The sequence below is a fragment of the Homarus americanus genome, unplaced genomic scaffold (genome assembly GCF_018991925.1).
Source record: "Homarus americanus isolate GMGI-L3 unplaced genomic scaffold, GMGI_Hamer_2.0 scaffold51979, whole genome shotgun sequence".
In the NCBI taxonomy this organism is placed as follows: domain Eukaryota; kingdom Metazoa; phylum Arthropoda; class Malacostraca; order Decapoda; family Nephropidae; genus Homarus; species Homarus americanus.
Window position 1 is genome coordinate 1 of NW_024743993.1, and position 25,443 is coordinate 25,443.

The following is a 25,443-nucleotide window of genomic DNA, read 5'->3' on the forward strand; positions in this document are numbered from 1 at the left end:
CGTACCGCGTAATTTGAGCACGTGAGGTTCTGGCAAGGCACCGCGTTAACGTGGAAACGCGGAATGCGGGACCGCGTAAAGTGAGGGTTAACTGTATATAAATTTTAGTCAACCCTTATCTTTCTTATGACTTGAGCTCTAATAATGTCAAATATTTTTCTGCTGAACTTGGCTTGCTTTTTTTTTTTTACCCAAATTCCGTAAGGGTGAAGTTTTTTAGCCATATCCCGAATTTTTGGTCATACAGTAATTACCAAATTCCGTAAGCGCGAATTTCCATAACGTGAGTTTCTATAAGGCAGGGGATGCCTGTCCTGTACTTACTTACTTTGCCAACAAATATTAGGATAAATTGGATCTCCTGAAAATTCACCTGCCCCAGGCTTATTTCACCTAAGATTACCAAATTCCCATAGAGGGGGAGGGTTAGGTTAGGTTAGGTTAGGTTAGGTTTGCATTAGGGTGGTCAGTTAGGTTTGGTTAGTGTTAGGTTTGTCGTGTATTGTATTAGAATGGTTAATCTTCAAGTAGAACAAGTTGGGGGAGGCAATCTTCAGGTGATCTGTTAAATCTGTGCATAACTGTATTTAGCAAATCAATGAACCCTTTTCCTGAGTGACATCGACTGACTGACTGAGAGAACTTTTTGCTCCAACTTAGCCCTTCCCCAGCACCCTTCCTCCACCCAGAGGTAGGATGTACACTTGTACAGTGTCCAGTAGACCTAAATAGCTGATAATAAATTTTTGGCTATCCAATTGTTAACTTAAACTTTGGAAATAGTGGAGACAATTTTTGCATGGAATCATTTGGAATTAATAGACTTTATTTTTTATAGTAATACTATGGAAGTAAATATTCTTAGTTTGTGTAGGTACTTTTATAGTCAACTTGATTTTTGTATGATATTATTTCAGGAGTAATGTGCATTCTTTCTTCTTTTTTTTTACAAAAACTGATTATCAAATAAATACACTGTAGTGGTTGTAGCAAAGAAATCATTTTGTGAGATGGTATGTAATAAAGCCTGCCTGACACCTGAGATATATGACCTAAGACCTGGTAGTGAGGACAAAAGAGAACTATAGTGTTTTGGTCCTGTGTTAGTCATGGCCAATTCACAGCACCTTCAGGAGTCATATCAGGGGTTCAGACTGACACAATACTGATTTTAGAACCTTTTGTGTTGAAGTGTGAATAAGGAAGGTGTTCATGACGTTACAATTGGTCTTAAAATTAGTGACATGCTAACTGAATTTACTTTAAATACGTAGGTGGTGAGGAGATATGTATTTCCCCGGTCCACCTAAAAATTTTTACACGTTTAAGTTAAGGGATTCGGAATTAGCATGAAATTGATTTTTAGATGCATAAACTCACTATAAATGTCTTCTTTACTTACTCAAAATAATTTGGAACCCTTGATAATGACTTTCAGGAAACACGACTAACAAGTCCATGTTGTTTTCCAGGGGCTTGACGTGGTAAGAATGTGAATTTCATGCATGTTGTAAATTGTCTGGAGAAAGCCAAACCATTACTGTTGTTGACCAACACAAAAGAGTTGGCAATAAACCCTTCAATACAGGGAGTAGTAAAGTCCTGGGTGTGCCTTACTGTGAGAAGTGTTGCGAGCATGTTGTGGTGACCTGGTGTTGATCTGCCATAGGTCTTGCCATTGTCTCAGTAACATCCCTCTTACGGGCTAAAACTGATGAAATAATTCCAACAAACAATTAATAGCCAACTTATCCAGATGAAGACATTTGTGTGTTGCAGCATGGCAGCAATACACCTTTCTTACCAAAATTACTAAAATGCCATAGTAGTGGGATAAAGGTACACAACAGTGCTGCACCACCACAGTAAATGTCGGTGCAAGTAATGGCAGACTTGCATCAGCAGTGCTCATGAGGGTCACCTCAGCTGCATCAGACAGCAAAGTGAACGCTCCTCACACACCACACAGGTGATACATGTCCATACTCATGCCCAAGACAAGAGTCCTGGAATTTATCACCCTGTCAGCACCATATTGTTCAATTTCAAAATTTTTTGGTGTTATCTTAGGCACATATGAAGGTTTATTATCTGCCCACATTACTTACACTTTTCAGCTTTACAGCAGTGTCGCTGTGTACTAGGCGCCACCCTGGACCATCAGACTGTTGACCCAGTAGTTTAGTTCGGACTTATTCGTTAATGGTCGCTCAATATTTTTACACTTGATATGCTGTAGTCTCACGTTCAAGTATCAAGAACAATAGTGAGTATAAGTCATGGAAAGAAGCACAAAAGCCTTAATTTGTTGTTAACTTGTATCAATGGTGAAACTATGAAATGTGACCCATTAATAGGAAGTTGCCACAACATAACCAACCTCTTACTTGAAGGTTAAGGCGAGGATGAATAATTTTCCTGATTATTTGATCATAGTTGTAGATTGTTCAATGTCTTAATGTTTAAGAACTTGTTCAATAATGGCTCATGCATAGTTGTAGGTTATCATGGCAGAGAGCAGCCAGTCCCCCCAAGAGGGCTGGGGGCCTCCCTTGCCACACATGCTCATCTAGACAACAGCACCTCATTATTCACTGAAGCTTCAAAGTTTATTTTTCCTGTAAACAACTTATTTTCAGTCTTCGATCATACCATCCAATGTTTATAGTTTATAGAACAATCATGTTAACATTTACTACAATATGTTGACAATACTGGGTCAGAATTCATGTTAACATTTACTACAATATGTTGACAATACTGGGTCAGAATTCATGTTAACATTTACTACAATATGTTGACAATACTGGGTCAGAATTCATGTTAACATTTACTACAATATGTTGACAATACTGGGTCAGAATTCATGTTAACATTTACTACAATATGTTGACAATACTGGGTCAGAATTCATGTTAACATTTACTACAATATGTTGACAATACTGGGTCAGAATTCATGTTAACATTTACTACAATATGTTGACAATACTGGGTCAGAATTCATGTTAACATTTACTACAATATGTTGACAATACTGGGTCAGAATTCATGTTAACATTTACTACAATATGTTGACAATACTGGGTCAGAATTCATGTTAACATTTACTACAATATGTTGACAATACTGGGTCAGAATTCATGTTAACATTTACTACAATATGTTGACAATACTGGGTCAGAATTCATGTTAACATTTACTACAATATGTTGACAATACTGGGTCAGAATTCATGTTAACATTTACTACAATATGTTGACAATACTGGGTCAGAATTCATGTTAACATTTACTACAATATGTTGACAATACTGGGTCAGAATTCATGTTAACATTTACTACAATATGTTGACAATACTGGGTCAGAATTCATGTTAACATTTACTACAATATGTTGACAATACTGGGTCAGAATTCATGTTAACTTTGACCTCTAATTGGTGATAAAATAAAGTACCAGTGTAGGTAGACGCTCAGTATAATTTGGAACCCATTTTGAACATTATATGTATGCTCTTTCTTATGTCTGCTTATTTGAAACCTTGCTTTATCTCCATTTATGAGAAACAATTTAATGTACAAAGCCTAAAGCTTTGAGAATCCTTGCCCTGGCTGGGTTTGGAAGATCAAGATTCTGTTATTATGGCTCCTTCACTAATGGAGTCAGGGAACATGTGCGCGTCAACTTGAGTGCTAGAGCCTTATCACTAAACTCGTGAAGTAAGATCACAAATATACGTAGAGGTGGATGTTCCCATATAAGCTTTGGGAATACAGAACTGGAATTGATACCATGGTGGGCTGCTCATAATAGTAATTTAGTTGTTATTACTTGTTTCCTGTAATGCACTTGTTGACCATATACTGTACATGTTGCTGTGTTGTATTATATTTAGGATATGTATACTTTTTGAATAAGTGTTATGCACTATTTACTCATTCATGTAGATAAATCACTTTATTGTTCTTGAGCGCTACGTACATAACTTAGAAATTCAGATAAAGTTTATAAATGTACGGTACTGTACAGTATTTTCACTATACAGTATTTATCTTGTTTATTAGAGTTAGGTCCAGCTAAACATTGAAAATTTTGGGACCACAGGAAGATTAAGCATCTCAGCTTATTTCATCTGATGTTTAAACACTAACACTAACTTAACCTAACCTACTGTAGTAAAATATGCTGGGAAGACTAATCTTCAGTTATCTTCAATTGATACAAAATTTTTATATCCCAACAAGAAATAGTATCCTACTTTCATCTGATAATTGTTTCATTGGGTCATCTTATATTTATAATGTGGACCACACTCCTCAACCAATATAATACATATTGTAACCTCAGATTAATATCCCAATAAGGGTAAGAAGATGGACTCCTCACCTATGACACTGTTTGGCTACTTCAACGAGCGAGTGAAGGCCAACCTGCACTTGGTAGTGGCCATGTCCCCCATAGGCGACACCTTCAGGACCAGGCTCAGGATGTTCCCCTCCCTCATTAACTGCTGCACTATAGACTGGTAGGTCCTGGTGGGTCTACTGCTTCATGTGTTAGAAGATGTCGTGTTGCCAGGTGTCCCTCACTTGTGTATTGTCAGGTGTCCCTGGTAACGTAGTGTGTAATGTTGTGGTAGTGTATTGTATAATATTGTTGTGGTACAATAATGGTTTCTTCTTATAGGATTTTAGAAAGTTAATAAAAAAAAATTTACAGGTTTTTACTTTCAGTGCTATGTGAGAGCTCATTGATATTATCTATAGTGCTAATCCTTTTTATGCAGGGCTTTATAATAATAGTAATACAGTAACAATAAGATTAGTAAGAATTATAATGATAATGTACAGTAATACTGTCATAATAATGCTAATAATAATAATGATAATAATTTCATTAATAACAATACTGTAATAATAATTGGCAATGTGTTTCCAAAGAAAATTTTGCCTTCTTAAAGGGAAAATTTTTACCCCCCAAAATATAATACAGTACTACTATATGTATCAAGTAAATATGCACTAAAATAGTATAATAAATACCTGCTTCTCAAATAAAATCATAAATAGAAATAATACTGTAGTACAGTTACCAGCAAGAAACATAATGCTTGTCATGTAATTTCACATCAGATTAATTGCCTTCCTGTTTCTCTTAATGCCACTGCTGCCTCTAGCACTTAATGTCCTCTGGCCAAGCTTAGGAAAACAATGGAAACACATATACAAAAAACATACACAAAAAACACAAACAAATTCCAGGTTGCAGAATGAAATGTACAGTCCTCCAAAAAAAAGGTATTGTTAACCATGGGGTCGATGTGTTTCGAGGACACGTCGCTACCTGGCATTTAATTGCAATTCTCAAAACCCCCTCCCACACCCTCCATCACACGCATTGCTACCGTCGTCGTCTTGCCTGGCGAATCGGGTGTAAATACGCACAATGAAAGCACCGCTAAAATTTTTGTTGTAATAGCTGAAATACTAAGTGCCACGAGGATTTTATATAGGGTATTTATACATCTTAGCACGGTGAGGAAATCGAGTGACTTTTATTTTGTTTCTCTCTCAGATATTGTGTTTGGGACAATTTTTTATACGTTCTGGTCAGTATGGCAACCACAGCTCGTTTCCTATTAGGAAGACAGTAGATCGTTAGTGACTAATATCCTCTGTTTTTGAGTTCCATAACTTCAAAACTCTGTAGAATGCAGTTCTGTTAAATGGCAAATGCCAGTATAATTCTGTAGAGTCACAAGATTATGACCTTTTCTTGTTCAGGTTTACTGCATGGCCTGATGATGCCTTGGAGATGGTGGCCACATCACTGCTGCAGGAAACTAAACTGGAGGCATCATTGTTGGCTCACTGTGTCACTGTCTGCAAGTATTTCCACCACAGCATTGATGACCTTGCCCACAGGTAGTTTCAAGGACATCCACACCTTGCTTATGTTATCATTTTCAGTTTAACTACCAAGGGTCAAAGACTGCTTCGTGTGGATTTCATTTTAGCATTTATCCAGTTGTTTCTCAAGTAGGCAAACCTGAGCAATCTATAGACTGATGTCTGTCTCTTTATACTAGAAATTTGTTTTTAATTATGTAAATACAGTTTACCACAGTCAGAAAACTCTCTTCAATAAAACATCCATGTTTGATTGTTTGTGTTTTAACTTCTGACTGGCCAATGATGATCATGTAGAAAATAATAGTACTGCACAGGCATAGGACCACTGATCTGGCATGCTTGGGAGCTGGGAATGGAGGTGCTGGGATTGGGCAAGTGTGATCGACGTGACCTCTGCATCTTGAGACGCGATTGGTACTAAGGCATTGTGGGTGGTAGCATGTGAAGTTCGCATGTCACCACATGAGACAGGAGAGTTTATCCCATTATTCTGAGTTAGTTTAGTGCATTTTATATTCAAATAGGCCCACTAAATGTCAAAATTTCATATGAGGTGACCTGAAGCTCTAAAGATGCACACCATATGACTTGACTTGAAGCCCAGGGGTTCAAGACATTAATTAACCCATGAGAACCTGGTGGGCTTCCAAGACCTCATTAAAACCATAAGACATACTGTACATGAGACGTTGGTAGCCCTCCAATACCTTAATTAACCAGACATACATGAGACCTTGATGAGTGCTCCTACAGGTTCTATGAGCAGCTGCGGCGGAGGTACTATGTGACATTGTGACATCCACCTCCTACCTGGAGCTCGTGTTCACCTTCAAGCAGCTCCTCCTTAAGAAGCGCTCAGAGATCCTCACACTACGGGACAGGTAAAGCTCAGGAAGCTCATCACCAGCTTTAGTAATGTTATACTGTACATCTATTGATGAATTTTATTCTATGAGAATTACCCGACCCAACTTCGATTTTGTTTTTATTTTACTTGTGAAAATCAATAATATTGTGCCCAAGTTATTTTAAATGTATGAATATGCATTCTTAGTGCCAAAAACATTAACCATTTCATCTCTGAAGGTATGTGACAGGTCTGGAGAAACTGAAAGAGGCCAAGCTGTTGATCACTGAACTGCAAGAAGAGCTAAAGCTGCTGCAGCCCTGCCTAGTGGAGACCTCTGCCAACACGGAGGCACTTATGATCAAGATCGAACAAGACACCATCCAAGTGGAGAGGAAACAAGAGGTGTGAAGCTGTTATCTTTCACTTGTCAAACTTACCTGTTAATACTATTAATAATTCTATAACAAAAAGATGTATCTCTAACTCTGTAATAGATGGTACAGTGTGTATGTTGAAGTGCAGAAATGTACTACAGATAATACTCAACCAGGTGCCATAACTACACTACATGTGTGAGTTTGGTTGTGTAGAAAATATGTCGAAGCGAGTTAATTGTTTTTAATGAAATTAGATAGATTGGTTGGTTTAGACAACTAACTTCTTTAAATTAAGAGAAAATATATAAGAAATCAAGTTCAAAGAGCCCTTTATATTTCATGCACTAAAATACATAAAAAATTTATGTGGTTATTGATCATTCAATCTACCTAGCAAATTTAACAGATGTGAAATATATTGTCTTTGACTGTGAACTGTAAGTGTGACCTTGACCTGCTTTCTCCAAAATTAGACTAGATTTCTCTTAATCAACAGCAACCTATAGTCCCAAGTTTCATTAACTCTAATAAAGAGTTGTGTAGACAACAGACACATACAGTGGAATGTGACTGTGACCATGGCTTTGAATATATTTACCCCAGCTTTCAATTACAGTACCTCTTCCTTTGCCTACACTCAACCCTTGACGATCATTTGGTGAAGAGGATAAAAGAAAAGGAAAAGTAACAGAGACGTGACCGATCGCCCAAGCACCTAACGAGCCAATCAGTGGTGAAGAGGATAAAAAAAAAAGACTGTTTCACTAGAGTTCACCAGTCTATTCTTTAGCTTTACTTGCCCAAATTTATTTATTTTCTCTGAGGTAAATAACCTTTTAGCCTGCCAGGTTTCATCGAAGCTACCCTTCCCATTCTTTTATATATTTTGTTCATAGATACAAACACAAGTATAATTCCCCAAACCCAGAAGAACAAACATAAGTGAAACATGGAAGGTTGTTGAAGATACCACAATGAAACCAATGTTGTAGTCACAATTCAGTCAGTGTTTTGTGATCTTGATGTAAAATATTGTCATTGGCAAGGTTCTTGTTACTATCATGAACACCTTGCTAGTTATTGCTGTTTTTGTGTTCGTGTTTTATGTTCCCTTCTAATGTTAACCCTGCCTCTCTTGGTAAAAAAAAAAGATGAAAGTGATAACATATCTCATTTCTTGGTTGTTGATAACAAATTTGTTCTCAGTTGGTGGCGGCAGACGAGGCGGTGGCCAATAAGAAGTTTGCCGATGCACAGGCCATAAAAGACGACTGTGAAAAGGAGCTCGCCAAGGCAGTACCAGCTCTCAATGCTGCCACAGACGCCCTCAACACCCTCAAACAAGATGACATACGCGTCGTCAAGGCCATGAAGAACCCGCCCTCAGGAGTCAAGCTGGTGAGTATAACCTACCAAATGATGACATTGGTTATGAAGAGTGCTCACCTTAACCTCCACTCTGACTCTACCTAAGTCTCCACTGTTGTTTTACCTAATCTTCCACTCTGACTCTACTGTCCCCAAACCTTCACTTTGCCTTAATATCCTCTAGCTGTTGACCTTAAGTCACTTTGTGCTCCTAACACACCCTGTGATCCTCACACCCTCCTAAAGATATATGAAAAGTTTTGTCCCTGTGTTGTTTTTTGTATTTCTAATCATTAGTGAAACTTTTTGAGAAATACTACATCAGTTGAGGCACTCTGCATTAGAAGGGGGTGAAGCTCCAAATTCAAAAAGCTGAGAAAAACACGTTGAAAGTTTTCAAGGTTCAAACAACCATAACTTTTTTTTTAAGCTAGAGGGTTCTTTTTTTTATCGTGCAGCTTAATCCCTCTCCTAGCGAACTGTGACAACTGGAAATTAGTACAGTGAATAGTTATTAATTTATTGCGAGTTGAATGAAAATAACCCGTGATGTAGAGTTGTTTGATCTTCAAACCAACAATAATCGCATTTTTCTGCAATTTTTTTTTATTAATATTTGTGGGTTAATACTGTAAAACAAGTTAATGATAACCAAAAACAGCACTCGTTTTACCCCCCCCCCCAAAATAATAATAAAAACTCATTTGCCTATTAGTATTTATCTTTCCATCCCTATTATTAGCCAAAAATTTATAATATTGTTAAGTTTAATAGTGTGTAATAATGAGGAAACACCACTACACTCATCCCACCCCCTACCATGGTTAAGAGAGTATTCTGATAATAGTATTACAATCTTACTTTGTTTAGTTCCTTCGTTTTATTATCCCTGAATATCGTAGTAACTTGAAGTTACGTAAATCCTGAGGAGTGCGTTTAACTTAAATGGCCTCTTCATTATCAATCATGTACTGATCAAAGTCTTTTTCTGCCCTCTCTAAAAATCGCCACACAGATTCTTCATGAACTAAATCATTGATTTTTGATGCCGGCAACAGTTCAGTTTCATTATAAGATTGAGTTATGGGCTCACTTTCATTAGCATTCGTTGGTTCAGGCACACTTTCATCACTATCAAGGTCAATGCATGCCTCGTCACTGTCCATTTCTACCTCCTCACAGTCTGTATGTTCTTGTTGTGATACATTAGTGTCACTCTGTTACCATTAGACTCACTTTCATCATTTTCATCTTCACTTTCATCATCATTACTGCTGTCAGTGCATGTCACGTAACTCTGTACCGGAACATAGTCTGCAAAAAGGTCTTGTGATGCATAGCAGTCACTTTTTGTATGATGAGTACAGTGAGTTCTGCTATAACGCGTGTTTTGACAACGCGAATTTGCTCGAACGCGATTTATGAATTGAGGAACGATATTTGTAAAACGGGAACTCGTTTGCTCTAACGCGATTCCACTCGAACGGTTGTTGTGGCTTCAGTTCACGTTCGACATCACATGTTCAATTGAGTTATGTGTTTTGTTTGTGAACAATTGCAGAAATAATGTATGGAATATTTATGTATACAGTATACCTATATATTATAAGTAAATTGTAAAATTTTACATAAAAGAGAAAATCAAATTACATAGCGTTTTACACCCGCGCTCTCTCTACATCACACACAGTGTTTACAGTTCACGTTCGACATCACATATTCAATTGATTTATGTGTTTTGTTTGTGAAGAATTGCAGAAATAATTTATGTAATATTTATGTATACAGTAAACCACTCACAAGGTCCTACAGTACCACTAATTATTTTATACTGAAACTTACGTTTGGTAAGCTGGATTAAAATGAAGATTACCGGTATATTAAAATAATAAAAATGTATTATAAACCAGTCTAACATACCGTAATAAACACAGCTGCTATTATCATCCCCCCCTCCCCCATTTGCCAGTGACAAGAAAGGGAAAGTGACCTTGACTGTGACCGCCTGTGGCTATTTTTAGCCGTCCTTGTGTTCGGAGGTGGTCAGTAATGCATATCTGTATATTTACTGATCATAATACTTATCTCTTATAAATAATTCATTTAAAATTTATTTTTTTGCAAAGAATATTCAGTAAATGACTGCATTAATTCTTGAAACTACCTACAGTGGTAAATTTAGGATATAAATAATGAACAGAAGTCACGTCATGGATTCGGAGTTTGGTCCTTAACGATCACCATAAATGTAGCCTCCCTTTTTCGCGAAACACGTATATAAATTAAAGAAAATACTTGCAGTATATTTAATATATTACAGTATATTATATATAAATAAATAAACAAATAAATTCAAATTCCCTTATCATCCTGTGTCATATACAGAAATACTTGAGTCCCTGAGCGAGTACACAAAAAGAAAACGGAGGACTAAGACATCCTGAAGTGGGTAGAGAACGACATCTCTACTGGGGGACTCAAACGTTTCTCATGTTTTGTGGGCGCTCTAGCATAATATGAATATGTAAATTACAATTTACATATATATATATATATATATATATATATATATATATATATATATATATATATATATATATATATATATATATATATATATATATATATATATATATGTAAATTGTAAAAATTTAAATAAAAGAGAAAAACTAAATACGTAGCGTTTAAAGTGTTAAAGTGTACTGTACAGTGTTGTGGCTTGGCTCAATGTTTACAGTTCACGTTCGACATCACTTGTTCAATTGATTTATGTGTTTTGTTTGTGAAGAAATACCTGTACAGTATATGTAAATTGTAAAATTTTAAATAAGAGAGAAAAACAAAATAAGTAGCGTTTAAAGTGTACTGTACATTGTGGCTTGGCGCGGGGTTATGCAGTGTTTACAGTTCACGTTCGACATCACATGTTCAATTGATTTATGTGTTTTGTTTGTGAAGAATTGCAGAAATAATTTATGTAATATTTATTTATACAGTATACCTGTACAGTATATGTAAAATGTAAAATTTTAACTAAGAGAGAAAAACAAAATACATAGCATTTTAGACCCGCGCGCTCTGTTTACTCCACACTTTGTTTGAAACACGTGTGAAGTTTTTAAGTGTCCTCAGTGAATTCTGATTACTGTTTCTCCAATTTTGTGACTATGGAAAAGAAGAATATCTCTGGGAAGCACTCTGGTGATCGCATTTCCGGTGGTGATCGTAAAAGAAAGGCTATAACACTTGAAGAAAAGCTTGATGTTTCATGACTCCTCAGCCTCAACATCACCCTTATCCCCCATCAAGTTATATTCATATTTTTTCAAGGTAAAGTGTAACATTTACTGTATGATTTCATTATTAGATATGAATGTAACATTTATTTAGACTGTGCTATCCTTTGTGTTAGGCTAACTACGAAATTTTTTTTCGATTTGGAGTAATCTGCTGGACTTGAAGCAGAAGAGGGAGGAGTCGAGGAGGAACGGGGACAGGTGCACATGGGTTATACTCAGGGGGAGGGTAGTGGAAACAAGTGTGCCGACACAGGGCCAGGGGGCAGCAGTGCACCCTCCACCCACTCAACCCCCCACCCGGGAGGCGGCACCAGCTCAGCCTACCGGACAGGAGGGAACGAGCGCCGTGTAAACAATGACATTTTTAACCACACCCTGCAAAATACAGTGTACTTAGCAAATGCTGCAGCTTCTGAGAATGTGGGTGGAGCGGGTTTATTACTAAGAGCAGAGACGTTACCGAGAACAAATTCTGGCTTGAATGTCATGTACACTAATACCGACACGTTCCTTGATAAGAGGGAGGAGTTTGAAACACTACTAAGAGTACACCAACCAGATATTGTAGGAGTTGTAGAACTGTTGTACAAGAACAGGAGAATCGACCCAGAGGAATGTGAGTTCAGTATTGCTGGATATGACTCATTTACGAACCTAACTCAAGAATCCTGCAGGAGGGGTGTGGTTATCTACGCTAGGCAAGACCTTAGAGCCAGCCAGGCGAGGGTACAGGGAGAGGATGTTTTTGAAGAGTCCAAGTGGTGTAAAATTAAATTAAAGGGAGGGGACTTACTTATCGTCGGGTGTATCTACAGATCCCCGAACTGTGGCCCACTAAATCAAAGGAACTTAAGAACCTTAATAAACAATGCGGCGATGCTCAACCCCAGCCACCTCCTTATCATGGGGGACTTTAACTATGGCGACATCGACTGGAGAAACGAGTCAACCCCGAATGACTTGAATAATCCTGCTACTCTTTTTGTAGAAACTCTGAGAGATAATTTTCTGTTCCAACATGTGAGAGACCCGACACATTACAGAGGGGAGCAAACACCCAAGCCACTTGACCTCATCATAACAAACGAGGAGGGTATGGTGGCCAAACTGGAACACCTTGCCCCAGTTGGCACCAGTCACCATACAGTGTTGTCATTCAGATTTAACTGTTACCTAGTTCAAGATAAGGCCAGGCCAAGGTGCAAATATTACAAGGGAAATTACAATGGGATGAGGGAAGAGATGAGGGGTATCAACTGGCCTGACTTATTAAGGTACAAGAACGCAGACACTACGCTGAATATCATAACTAGTAAAATGACCCATTTGATCGATAAATATATACCCAAGACCAAACCCAGTGCTTCTAGGAATACGAGGGGATCCCTACACATGAACCATGCGGCGGTCGACAAAATTAAGAAGAAAACCCAGAAATTCAAGACGTGGGTTGGGTCAAACGATGAGCAAGACAGGAGGATGTATGCAAGAGCCAGAAACCAAGCAAAGATAGAGTGTAGGAGGGCTGAAAAGGAGTTCCAAAGGCTGGTTGCACGCGAGGTCAAGTCAAACCCAAAGGCGTTTTACCGCTATGCAAAGTCGAAATTGAAAACGCGAGTAGGAGTATCAGACCTGAGGCTTGAAGATGGTAGTTACGCAGATTCTGACCAGGATAAAGCTGAGGCATTGAACAGCTTCTTTTCCTCAGTGTTCACAAGAGAGGATGCAACTAACCTTCCTGCGTTTGAGGACAGACGGTTCGACACAGCACTGACCCACATTGTGTTCACAGAAGAGGGTATTAGAAATAAACTGTCCAGGCTAAAGGTCCATAAGAGTCCTGGACCTGACATGGTGCATACTAGAGTGCTAAGGGAGCTGTGCAACGAGCTTGCAGAGCCCCTGAAGATTCTGTTTTGTAAATGCCTGGATGAACAAATGGTCCCCAGTGAATGGAAAGTGGCTTATGTGAGTCCTATCTTCAAGAAGGGCGATAGGCACTCCACGAACAACTATAGACCGGTGAGCCTGACCAGCATAATATGTAAAGTACTTGAGAGTATTATCAGAGATGCAGCGATGGAACATCTACTACGAAACAACCTTGTAAAAGATTGCCAACACGGTTTTATGCCGGGGCGCTCTTGCTTGACACAATTGCTCAAGGTATTGGATATTTGGACCCATATTCTAGAACGGGGTGGTAATATCGACAATATTTACCTAGATTTTGCCAAGGCTTTCGACAGTGTACCCCACGAAAGGCTGAAAATCAAACTGGAAGGGTACGGAATTCGGGGAAATGTCCTAGTGTAGATAGATGACCTTCTACATGACCGCAAGCAGTGTGTGGTGATTAATGGCACGAAATCATCATCTGTACCTGTCACAAGTGGGGTACCACAGGGCAGTGTACTGGGCCTGCTGTTGTTTGTTTCATAAATGACATGCCTGACATTGTACACTCCTACATACAAATGTTTGCCGATGACGCCAAGTTATTTCAGGAAAGCAAGAACCAAGCAGACTGTAAAGAGCTGCAGAAGGACCTCTGTGGGCTCCGAGAATGGTTGAAGAAATGGCTGCTGAAATTCAATGTCACGAAGTGTAAGAGGATGCACCTGGGGCGTACCAACGGTAAGGAGGCGTATCATATGTCCCAACGGGATGAAGAAAATGTACTAGTTGAGACTGTGTGTGAGAAGGACCTAGGTATGTATGTTGACAATGAGCTGAAGTTCTCGGGCCATTGTGAGAAGAAGGTAAATCAGGCAAATAAATTATTGGGTCTTATAAGAAGGTCGTTCAGATATCTAGTGGCGAAGAGGATAAAAGTAAAAAGTAAAAGTTCTCCATAAGCCCTGTTATTTCTATTACACGAATTTCTATAACACGATGTTTTACAAGAACACTACTATCGCGTTATAGCAGAACTACCTGTATACCAAAATCACTATCACTATCACCAAGCATTCCTAGGATGTCCACATGAGCACTGTCATCACTAAACACACGTTCAGGAATAATGTGCTCCTGAACCTATACCAGAAGGCCTGGCTTCACTCAACTCTTGCTCCAATATCGGGCAGATATTGCACAGCATTTTACACACCCGTGGATGAACAACATCATTGTTACGCCGAAAAGTTATCAAAAATAGCCATAGAAAGTACACTGAACCTCCTTATGCTATACAATGCACCAAAACTAACAAGGAGGCAGCATCTGGGCGCGCGGATTGGCCGAGGAGCTGTGACATAGCAAGGGGAAATCCATTGTGAATGGCGCTGTCATTGGCTCGCGCTCCTCTCGTTCTGAACGGGAAGTTGCCACCTTCTTTGACTGAGCGCACAGCCAGATACGTAGCTCCAGGCCTGAGGCAAAATCACGCCTAATTTTGAAGGACTTTCTACCATATTTCTATTCTAGCTAGAGCGTTACATCCAACGGGTGAAAATAGTGATATCCATCAAAAAACGCATTTTGGCCAGAGTGTCACTTCACCCCCCTCTAATGCTGAGCGCCTCAATTCTAGTGGGTTATGAGAAACATAACATCAATTCTAGTGTGTGATGAGAAACATATTTCTAGTGGGTGATAAGAAACACTACTTCAATTCTAGTGGGTGATGAGAAATACCATCAACAAGGCAGAGTGAAGCCATGTGTCATCTTCATAGACTTCTGTGTAATTTTTATCCTAACCTAACCTAACATAACTTTAACCAAACCTAGCATAACGTAACTTAAGATAGCATAGTCTAACTTAAGATGACCTGACCTAACACAACTTAACCCAGCTCAGTAATGCAGTGTTTCTCATCATCCATCTCATGTTTTTCATCACCCAGGTCAGTAAAGTTTCTCATCACCCAGTTCTCTAATGCAATGTTTGTGTTCATGTTTTACTAGAGCTGTAAAAATACCCAAAATAACAATGCTGCACTATACAGTTCAATATTATGCTTTATGTCAGGTAATGGAAGCTGTGTGTGTAATGCTGGACCTCAAGCCAGAGAGGAAGCCAGACCCTAATGGCTCAGGAAAAATGATTGAGGACTATTGGGCACCATCTCAGAAGCTGTTGGGGGATATGAAGTTCCTCCAGAACCTGCTGCACTATGACAAAGAAAACATTCCCACAAAGATTATCACTCACGTCCGCAACGAGTAAGTTCAAACATTATTTCCGTGATATGGTATTCATTAGGTAATTCATCTTTGCCATTAAGTATGACCAAGACAGAGGCTATCAGAGTGGTGTCGAGACAGACAGACCGATATGAATAAACTCATACTATTGAACAAATAAAATGCTGTAAAAAATTATCAACATTACTACTACTACTGTCTCAGTACTGTACTAACATGTAGCTACCTGATGCTTGCACTCAAGAGTGTGCACGGTTATTCAGGACGGATTACATCTTGGAATATTTTCTTGCTATACCAGTATATTTTCCTTTACCCAATGAAAATGTAAAATAACAGTTGAAAATCTTGGTTGCTGGAACAGTGCTGTTGAATATGGACGCCTTGAGAATGACACACACAGTAATAACTGTGTAAGTCACACTACCTACTGTCACATTTAGAAATGAGTGTTCTTCCACTTTAACCCTGAAACCTATTATAAACTCACAAAAAGTAAAGGAAATAAATGTTGAGACATTTTAAAATGTACTTATCCATTAATTTACTTATTCATGCATATGTATCTTATGCTCAGGTAAATACATACTATTGTTTCACAAGAAATCACAAAAAATAAAGTCCCTCTTTTATCTTTAAAGAAGACTTGAGTGACACATAAAACTGTGTGAGTACTGAAGTGGATGACTTAGGGACTTTCTACTTCCTGCCAGGTTCTACTCTCACCCGGATTTTGACCCAAAGAAGATACGTATGGTATCAATGGCTTGTGAGGGCCTCTGCCGATGGGTGAGGGCCATGGTTGTCTATGATCAAGTCATAAAGATTGTCGCCCCCAAGAAACAAGCTTTGGAGGCTGCCAACCATGAACTGGCCCCCCAGAATGAAAAGCTAGAGGAAAAGAGGAAGGAACTCAGAGAGGTAATGTGTGAACCGAGAAAGATGTGTGAAATAAAAGACATTGCATGTAGAACCATTTCAACATATAGAATTACTGTATGGTAGACTTAGTCATCATTATATTATGAAGACTACTGTTCCTTCTACAGTATATGTTCATCTACCTGTAATATGTGCATGAGTCTGCTCAGGTGTTGTGAAACAAAAGTTTTTTAGTTAACCCTTTACTTGTCATATTCCTAGATCCATGTACGTGAGTGACCATCTCTGAGCAGTCCATTACGTAGATCAATGAATTTGACTTTTTAAATTTCCCACAGCATCTGAAATGGTCCAGAAGGATTAATATATTTAAAATATGGCACATGGTAACCTCTCAAGACACATTAGCCTGTATCAGCAACCTCTGTCCCTCCAAAATGCTTTGTTTACTAACCCTACCACCACTACACCCATACACATCCATCCAGTCCCTCCCCAACATTTCCCAAGTTTGCTGCCCACATCACAGGCTAACAAATATGCCCAGAGACTTTCTCACGTATGCAAGAACACAGTGTTACTTGAAAAAGTGCACACAGATGCTAGGTATTGCAGCAGTGAGTGTGATCTGGTAGAATGTTCCAAGAGTTCACAACTCTCACTCCGAAAAAGTTTGCCCTCACAGTTTTCTGGACTTGCGGCTTCTTCAGTCTTGAGCTGTGACCCCTTGTTAGGCGAGCGTCTGCCAGCTCCAAGTAAGAACACTCGACTGAGTAGTACCCCTTGAGATGCTTATACTACACCTCAATTAGGTCACCCCTTACCCGTCTGTAGTACAGGTTGTACCTCTCTAGTCCGGCATTCTGTGGTCCAGAAACTCCCGTGGTCCGGAACGATTTTAGTTTGTCCAATAGGTAGATAGGCAGCTTTCTTTTTCTTTTTTTTTCTTTTTTTTTTTTATCTGAATTATTATTATTACAGGAGTATTAAATTTTTGCCCCTCAGGCCCCAATGTGGGTCAGTGACTTATGCACAGGTGGGCTAATCTCCTTAAAAAAAACAAACAAAGCCACGGGAAATTAAGGTTTGTTTACATCTGGCTGCTCTCTCTCTCTGTCTGCTTGTCTATACAGAGGACAACATTTAACCCTTCAATATATATGAGCAGTAAATAAGTGTTGCTTTCATATTCTTATGTAGAGTAATGAGATATGTTTTCACATGTGCGCACTTACATGCGCGCAGTCTCACTTTTTTTTTACCATTAATGGTTAGCTACTTATATTGTTCCATTTATTAACATTAAATAACATTACAGGTACTTCAAACAACCATATTAATTTTTTTACATTCATTTTACTACAGCTAAACTCAGGGTCTTATTTTCTTCAGTTTTATATGTAGAACCAATCAGTCACTGGTTTTGTAAGCTGTAACATAAACAATGCCGGCAGCCGTCTCGTCTCCTCTAATATTCCACGTATTATTAACAAATTGAATTGTTAATTTTGCACACACAAACATTAATTCAATAAAAGCAAATTCAGAAACATTAATTAAAATATATATGAACAGTAAATAAGTGTTGCTTTCATATTCTTATGTAAAGTAATGACGATATGTTTTCACGTGTGCGCATGCGCACCTACATACGCGATCTCTCTTTTTTCTTTACCATTATCGTTAGCTACTTCTATTGTTCCATTTATTAACATTAAATAACATTACTTAAAACAACCATATTAATTTTACTACAGGTACAACCAAAGTCTTATTTTCTTCAGTTTTATATGTAGAACCAGTCAGTCACTGGTTTTGTAATCAACGAAAACAATGCTGTGTCATTTCCTCATGTGTTTTAATATTCTACATATTATTAATGAATTGTATTGCTCATTTTGCACACGTAACATTAATTCAATAAAAAAGACATTCAGTAATGAACAATAATGAATCTTTTGTACATAAGAGGAATGACGCTGTTTACACGATTATGCACGTCGTCTGCACGTTGGCGGGCCGTTCAAACCCGTCGAAATTCAAGTTTCCGCCGTCAAAATTTTTATTTATTTATTTTTTTGTGTGTTCTAATAAAATACGTTAAGAATTAAAAACTCGCGAAATTTGAGAAGCTACTATACGACATTTAACCCTTCAATAAGTCTTCAAAGAGACCATGATGCAGAGAAAGTGGTGCTAGTGCTTCCAAGCATAAGCACAAGTCACTATCTATGCAGGAAAAGGGTGAATTTCCATGGTCCAGCACCAGTCAGATCCCGAGGTTGCCGGACTAGAGAGGTATAACCTGTATAAGCTAGGCAAGTTCAGGCGCTCCATTCTCTCATGGTAGTTGAGGACAATCAAAATTCGGTTTAGCTCAACTTGCTGTGAAAGTGGGAAAAGCTGGAGATGAGGTGGCCTGTGAGATATCATGTTTCCATTGTTACATGTAATCGAAACTATATTAGTTGTGAAAAAATCATTACAATACTCTAGTGTGGCTTAGAAATAAAGAAAATATCATATAAAATTATGTACGTAATAAGAAAAATGAAGAGCATGGGTTTGTATGTGTGGGCAGTGATGTCACAGCATACACACAGTGCAGCAGGCACGCACACATCTCTAAGTCAACTGAGTGAGTGCTCAGCTGGTTTGAGTGTGGAAGGAGCTGGGTTTTTTTTTACATAAAATATGTGCTTTTGTTTTATAATATGCTATTTATCAACTTTATTGTTTATCTTAAAAGATGTTGTAGTACAGTACATGTATGCAATTTGAATTTTTGTGTTAATAAATCCGTCGTTTAACTTTGAAACTATTCGTAATGAACTCATTTATTATTATTAGGGAGTTCAGTCCTCGCTGTTTACTGCCATGACATTTAAACCTGTTGCTTGTCCTCCATGCTTCGATGTTATCCTCATTTAGTAATAATTTTTTTTTAATGTTAGATTTTTCAGGAATGCAACCCCACCTACTTTGCTGTCTCTCAGAATCGAGTATGATGAGTAGTAGTAAGTGATGGCTGTGCATGAGTTGATTTATGTGGTGAGGCAAGAGCACAGACTGCAACCACACACCATGGCTCTCCCTTGTCCTGGTCCAGTGGTGCAGGTAGTTGCAACGAATGGGGAGGAGAGTTGCAATGGACTGCCAATAGCCCAGTTTGTTGGGTTTTGCCTTATTAGCCTGTCCATTTTGCATTGCCTTCATCTGCTGGTGTAGTCATTGGGTTCCCTTGTTGGTTATCTCTTCCACCTACACTGCCATTGGGGTCTTACTGGAGTTCTGTAAGCATGTCTCCGCTTCAGATTTTTCGCTTAGGGTTTACACCCGTAGTCTTATACCTACCAAGGTTAATCTGCAAGGCAGTGGTTAGTAGGCACCAGGACATGTCCACATGCCTGTGGGTCTATGTGCTGTCCCTCTGGGGCCCACTGCTGCTCCGAGATCCCCTGCTGGTCTAGCCTGGCCCCACGAGGCACCCAGTTATCATGTGTTGCCACGAGGAGGCACAGCAGGAGTTTTGATGGTGAAGAGGCTGTGTACTGGTAGGGGAAGACTTACAGAAGGTTGCTTCTTTGTTCGTCATCAGAGGTAGCCAGCGGCGGCAGCTGAAAGCGAGAGGTAGCAAACAGTGCTTGCACCTTAACACTAATATAATGCTGTCACACTAGATGCATTACACCACCCTGTGTGCACACACACACACACACTTTTAAATGAGGGATACTTGTACAGTATCAGACTACAGGTACAATTTACTGACATAAATTGTAGATACTTTTAAATACAGTAATACCCCGATTTACGCGGTCAATTGAACCCGCGGAGTAGCACGTAAAACGAGAAACGCGTAAAGTGAACAACATAACATATGGGATTAATTGAAATAGAGACCGGGCCGACTCCCAAACTACACTTTTTCAGACACAATACCTACGTTGTAGTAAAAATAACATCTTAATTTTATGATGGTATGCACACAATTAAGAGAAATATCAATAATATTAGGTTTTTAACACTTACATTAGTAGAAAAGATGGCTGGGCACACGGGGATGGGGGGTTGGTTCCGAGGCAGAGGGCAGATTATTGGCCCTCACCTGTATCACTTGTATCAATTATATCACTATCCACCACAGAGGCTTGCAGGGCCTCATTGTCAAACCCCTCAAAGTCCATATCCTCACTATCACTGACTTGGGCCGGCTGTGGTGGGTGGCGGGTGAAGAACTCAGTAATGTTTTGATGACTGGGCGACCTTGTGCGCACCCTGCCGCGCCGCATTCCGGTTCTGGCGGGGTACCACGTAAATGTGGAAACGCGTAAACGAGAACTGCGTAAACCAGGGTATTACTGTACAGTGGTCCCTCGGTTAACGAGCACAATCCGTTCTAGAAGGTTGCTCGTTAACCGAAACCATTGTTTCAATGGGTTTTTGGGTAATTGGTTCCAGCTCACCGAAAATTACCTAAATTCAACAAAAAAGGTAGAAAAGTACACTTACTTTGAGGTGTGTATGTAGAAGGCTCGTGGATGATGATGATGATGATGATGATGATGATGATGGGAATTAGAATGGGGGTGGAGGAGAAGGGAGAAGAGAAGGAATTGGGGTGGAAGAGAAGTCACCCCATGGCGCCATTTCACCCATAAAATTTTAGTTCTCTTGGTGTAATTCAAGATTATTTTCTTTAAATCAACACTGCACTGCATCATATATTGTCAATATGTAAAATAAATTTCAAAATGACCAACAATTTGCTTGTAAACACAGAAAAAAAGCGTTTAGTTGAAGAGTCTCTCAAGCAAGATGTTACCTCCACTGAAAAGACACAGATTGACGCCTGTATGCTGTGTTGGCAGGCTGGATGGCGTGCCACAAACTAGTGACCCTACCTTCAATTATGTTCAATAATTGTTTATATAACTAAAAAAAATTAATATTAAACTTTTAAAATTATTTAATAGTATAAACTTCTTGATATTTACTAAAAGGGTAAGGAATTTGAGCCCTAGAACCGATTACTGTATTGGCGGACTAATACTACAGCTGGTGGACCGCCAAATGCAAGCTAAAACATGTGGAGGTCGGCTCGTAAGATACTCGTTAATCGAGGGATTGCTCGTTAACCGAAGTTAAGAATCTTATGGAAGGTAACTCGTTAACCGAAATCTCGTTAACCGAGGCGCTCGTTAACCGAGGGACCACTGTATACTTTTCAAGCTAACTTAAAGATGCTTGACAAAGTATATGTGAAGCTCATAAAAGTGTTAGAATAATGTTTCATATAGTTGGCATTATATGGGATTCAGGTCTACTAAGCATAAATTTTGAGTAGACTGATATAATAATATGATAAAGAACTCACTCAAGAGGCCTATGCTGTGCTTGTTTGTCTTACTACCTTATTATGCATTCCTTCAGGCTAAAGTTCTTCCAGCGGTGGGCGGACGAGAAAATCCCCGACGTATTCTGGTTTTCTGGGCTGTTCTTCCCCTACTCCTTCCTCACGGGCATACGTCAGAACTATGCCAGGAAACATGCCATACCCATCGACAGGATTGACTTCCTGTTTAAGGTTACTACTTTTATATCTAGTACCATATTATGTTTATAATGTAATTATTTGTATGGTAATATTACAAACAAACAAGTGCCTAGTTTGTAAGGTTCAAAGACTGAACAAGCACCACAATGAACATCTTGACACTTATTCTTCTTTATTAATTAACTTTCAATTATCACAGTAGCCATCATCAGTGCAATCTATAGAAAAGAATCAACAATGATAAGATAAAACAAGACACATGACTGTTATAATATTAAAAAAATTAAACTATTAAATCAAAAGACAAATTCAAATCATGACTGGAGACTAGTTGAAAAGTGTAGTGAAGTTAAATGCAGTTATAATAACAACAATTTTAAAAATACACAATGAAACTAAAACAAATATATTATGCTAAATTGGAAAAATCGCTTACTTATTTACCAAATGACCACCCACAAGAAGTAGCTATGACAAGGGAAGGAGGCCAGTGGCCTGTGTAGGATCCCTCCAGTGTTCATGTTAATTTTGTAGAGGGTTATTTGAAGCCCAGTTCTGTTCATGATTCTACAGCTTGGGCTGGTAGACCATTCCAGGTCTCACCATCTGTGTGAAGAAGTATTTCCTGATATTTGTTCTGCAAGATAGTTTGACGAGTTTGTAATTATCTCCTTTCAGGATATTGTATATTTTAATGAAATCTTCCATATTGTGCCTTGTCTGAAAGATCTACTGAACTTGGATAATCGAGATGATATACAGTAGTTCTGGAATCATCTTGATTGCTTGTGCTGGACCTTTTCTAGGGATGTTATATCTTTCTGGAGGTAGGGTTTCCATGCTTGTACGCAGTAATCCAGACTGGGACATACTTGAGAGTTGTATAGTTCAAGGAGAATTTTTCTATCATTACCTGTATATTCAAAGGTACATTTATAATTCCCAAATCTCAATTTGCTTTTCTCACTACTGGAGTTACTTGTTGTGCCACCTTCATTGAATGACTTATCACAACACCAAGATCTTTCTCCTTATTGACAGAATCCAGGAAAGTGTGAAGGGACTTGCATTTTGTAATGTTAAAGACCATTTGCCAGTCTCAAGTCCATTTGAACAGCTCATGTGGGTAATTTTTGCCTTGTTGTGACATGTTCTTGACTTCTTTGACACCAATTGTCATTGGGTAAAGACAAAGGTGGCCAATCTAACTATCCAAAAAGGTGGAGGTAAAAATAAACTCACATTTGTTTTAGTGCAATATTACTCAGTGCCTACCAAGGGCAGACACATGATGACAATACTGCTCCTGCATGCCTACTACAGCTGTCACATGATGACAATACTGCCCCTGTATGCCTACTACAGCAAACACATATTGACAATACTGTACTGCCCCTGTATGCCTACCACAGCAGATGATATAGCTACTATAGCAATATATGTTCATTCAAGCCTTTTCTCAATGTAATGCCTGAAACCAGAATCAAGATCAGACACACACACAGGTTCTCTCAGAAATTGGATGTCATTCATGAATTCTTATTACAGTATCAGATGTGTTCTATTATGGTACTTCCCTTCAACCATCAAGTCCCAAATTTCTATCTGGTTTACCCGTCACTAAAAATCTAGCATCACCCACCAGCAGCAGCAGCAGCATATGCTTCCCCAAATATCACTCACTGGCATGCTCTCTAGTCATTTATGTACATTGCTGCTTCAGTAAAGTACAGTACTGTAAATTATATAAAATTTAATCTCATTTATCATAGGTTGTGTAATAATTTTGTACTGACAGCATACTCACTGTATACTCCATATGCATTTACACCAACAGGTAATGGAAAAGGAGGTGGAAGATATCATCCAGGAATGTATCAGACCCAACTTCGTGGAGTTGCCAGTGGTGATCGAGCGGCTGCCCACGCCAAATGTGCAGGGGCAGTACTACCCCCTCGACACTGACCTCGAAGACAACGAATCGCTTCCTTACGATAACGACTCCCCCCAGCTCAAGAAGGAGGGTGACCAGGTAACAAAATGCAGAAACAGATATCAAATGCCAGGCTAATAACTTTAGTACAGGGAGTGAAGGAAGGAAGGAAGGGAAAGTAAGTAATAAATCAGAGAGAGAGAGAGAGAGAGAGATATAAACCAGATTAAGTGGAAGGGAGTATTCAGGAAAGGATGAAGAGTAGAGTCAGGTAAACTAAAAGGCTGTCTTGGTAAGAATTGGACTATGAGGATGGTGAAGACAGAATGGGAAATGAAAGATTAGTTATCAAAAGAGAACCACATAACAGAGAGGGAAGAGCTTGATAAATAATGAAGGAAGAGAGACCAGGTACAAGCAGAAATAGATAAGGAAGGATGACAAGATAACAAGTGGTAGAAGGATGAAGAAGGAACTGAATAAGGAGGGAAAAGGTAGCAAGATCATGAAAGGAGAAGGATAAATCTTACCAAGATGACAGGTATGCTAATAGACAAAGGAAAATGGCATATGTGTGCCCTATATTCAAACAGGGTGATTAACACGGCTCAAACAATTAAGGTGCAGCCTTCTGGAGTCATCCTACTTCCAGAAAAAATAAATAGAAGTTGGAAGTTACACAAGCCCCCAAGCCCCATCTGTACAAGCAGCCTAAATAATTGTGGCTATCTTGTCATCAGATTTACTACCTCACTTACTGTTACATACTACAGGTACTCCTCTACTTACGAACGCGTTACGTTCCTGAGGCTTGCTTGTAAGTCCATCTTTGCTCTTGTAGATACCAAATATATTGTAAAAAATGAAAATATTATGGATATATAGTACAGCTATACCCTTTAATACAGCTTTAAAACCTGGCTCACTCTTCTCCTCTTAGGTAATGTTTGTTCTATCTGGAATTTTCTTCAAAATAGTCCAGTCTCATCCACATTAAACACCTGTTCTGGCAGGTAACCCCCCTCAGTGATGGTGTTTGTATCTCTGAAAGTTTGTAAGTTGAATGTTCTTAAGTAGAGGAGCACCTGTACAGTAATATCATTGTAATGCAT

General features: G+C 38.8%; 2 protein-coding genes across 3 annotated transcripts; both read left to right on the forward strand.

Moving 5' to 3' along the window:
* The first annotated feature begins 480 nt into the window (after positions 1-480).
* Positions 481-6,792, forward strand: LOC121877586 (dynein axonemal heavy chain 7-like). Of its 2 annotated transcripts, XM_042383381.1 has the most exons (4): positions 481-2,266; positions 4,367-4,527; positions 5,786-5,926; positions 6,668-6,792. In XM_042383381.1, exons 2-4 carry the CDS (start codon positions 4,376-4,378, stop codon positions 6,708-6,710), a joined length of 336 nt encoding a protein of 111 aa, XP_042239315.1. In that variant the 5' UTR covers positions 481-2,266; positions 4,367-4,375; the 3' UTR covers positions 6,711-6,792. The 2 variants fall into 2 exon arrangements, with proteins under 2 accessions (XP_042239315.1, XP_042239314.1); XM_042383380.1 differs by lacking the exon at positions 481-2,266 and having other exon boundaries at positions 3,336-4,527.
* LOC121877585 (dynein axonemal heavy chain 3-like) lies at positions 6,680-25,189 on the forward strand. Its single transcript, XM_042383379.1, has 7 exons — positions 6,680-6,795; positions 7,001-7,166; positions 8,348-8,539; positions 15,784-15,977; positions 16,673-16,880; positions 22,291-22,428; positions 24,236-25,189. The coding sequence occupies exons 2-7, from the start codon at positions 7,119-7,121 to the stop codon at positions 24,467-24,469; spliced, it is 1,014 nt and encodes a 337-aa protein (XP_042239313.1). The 5' UTR covers positions 6,680-6,795; positions 7,001-7,118; the 3' UTR covers positions 24,470-25,189.
* The last annotated feature ends 254 nt before the right edge of the window (positions 25,190-25,443 follow it).

Bases quoted from the DNA above. Each gene is read 5' to 3' on its own strand.
- LOC121877586 (XM_042383381.1), top strand. From the start codon at position 4,376: ATGGACTCCTCACCTATGACACTGTTTGGCTACTTCAACGAGCGAGTG. The intron at 4,528-5,785 runs GTAGGTCCTGGT...TTTCTTGTTCAG, and splicing joins AACTGCTGCACTATAGACTG to GTTTACTGCATGGCCTGATG. The intron at 5,927-6,667 runs GTAGTTTCAAGG...GTGCTCCTACAG, and splicing joins ATTGATGACCTTGCCCACAG to GTTCTATGAGCAGCTGCGGC.
- LOC121877585 (XM_042383379.1), top strand. From the start codon at position 7,119: ATGATCAAGATCGAACAAGACACCATCCAAGTGGAGAGGAAACAAGAG. The intron at 8,540-15,783 runs GTGAGTATAACC...GCTTTATGTCAG, and splicing joins CGCCCTCAGGAGTCAAGCTG to GTAATGGAAGCTGTGTGTGT. The intron at 15,978-16,672 runs GTAAGTTCAAAC...ACTTCCTGCCAG, and splicing joins ATCACTCACGTCCGCAACGA to GTTCTACTCTCACCCGGATT.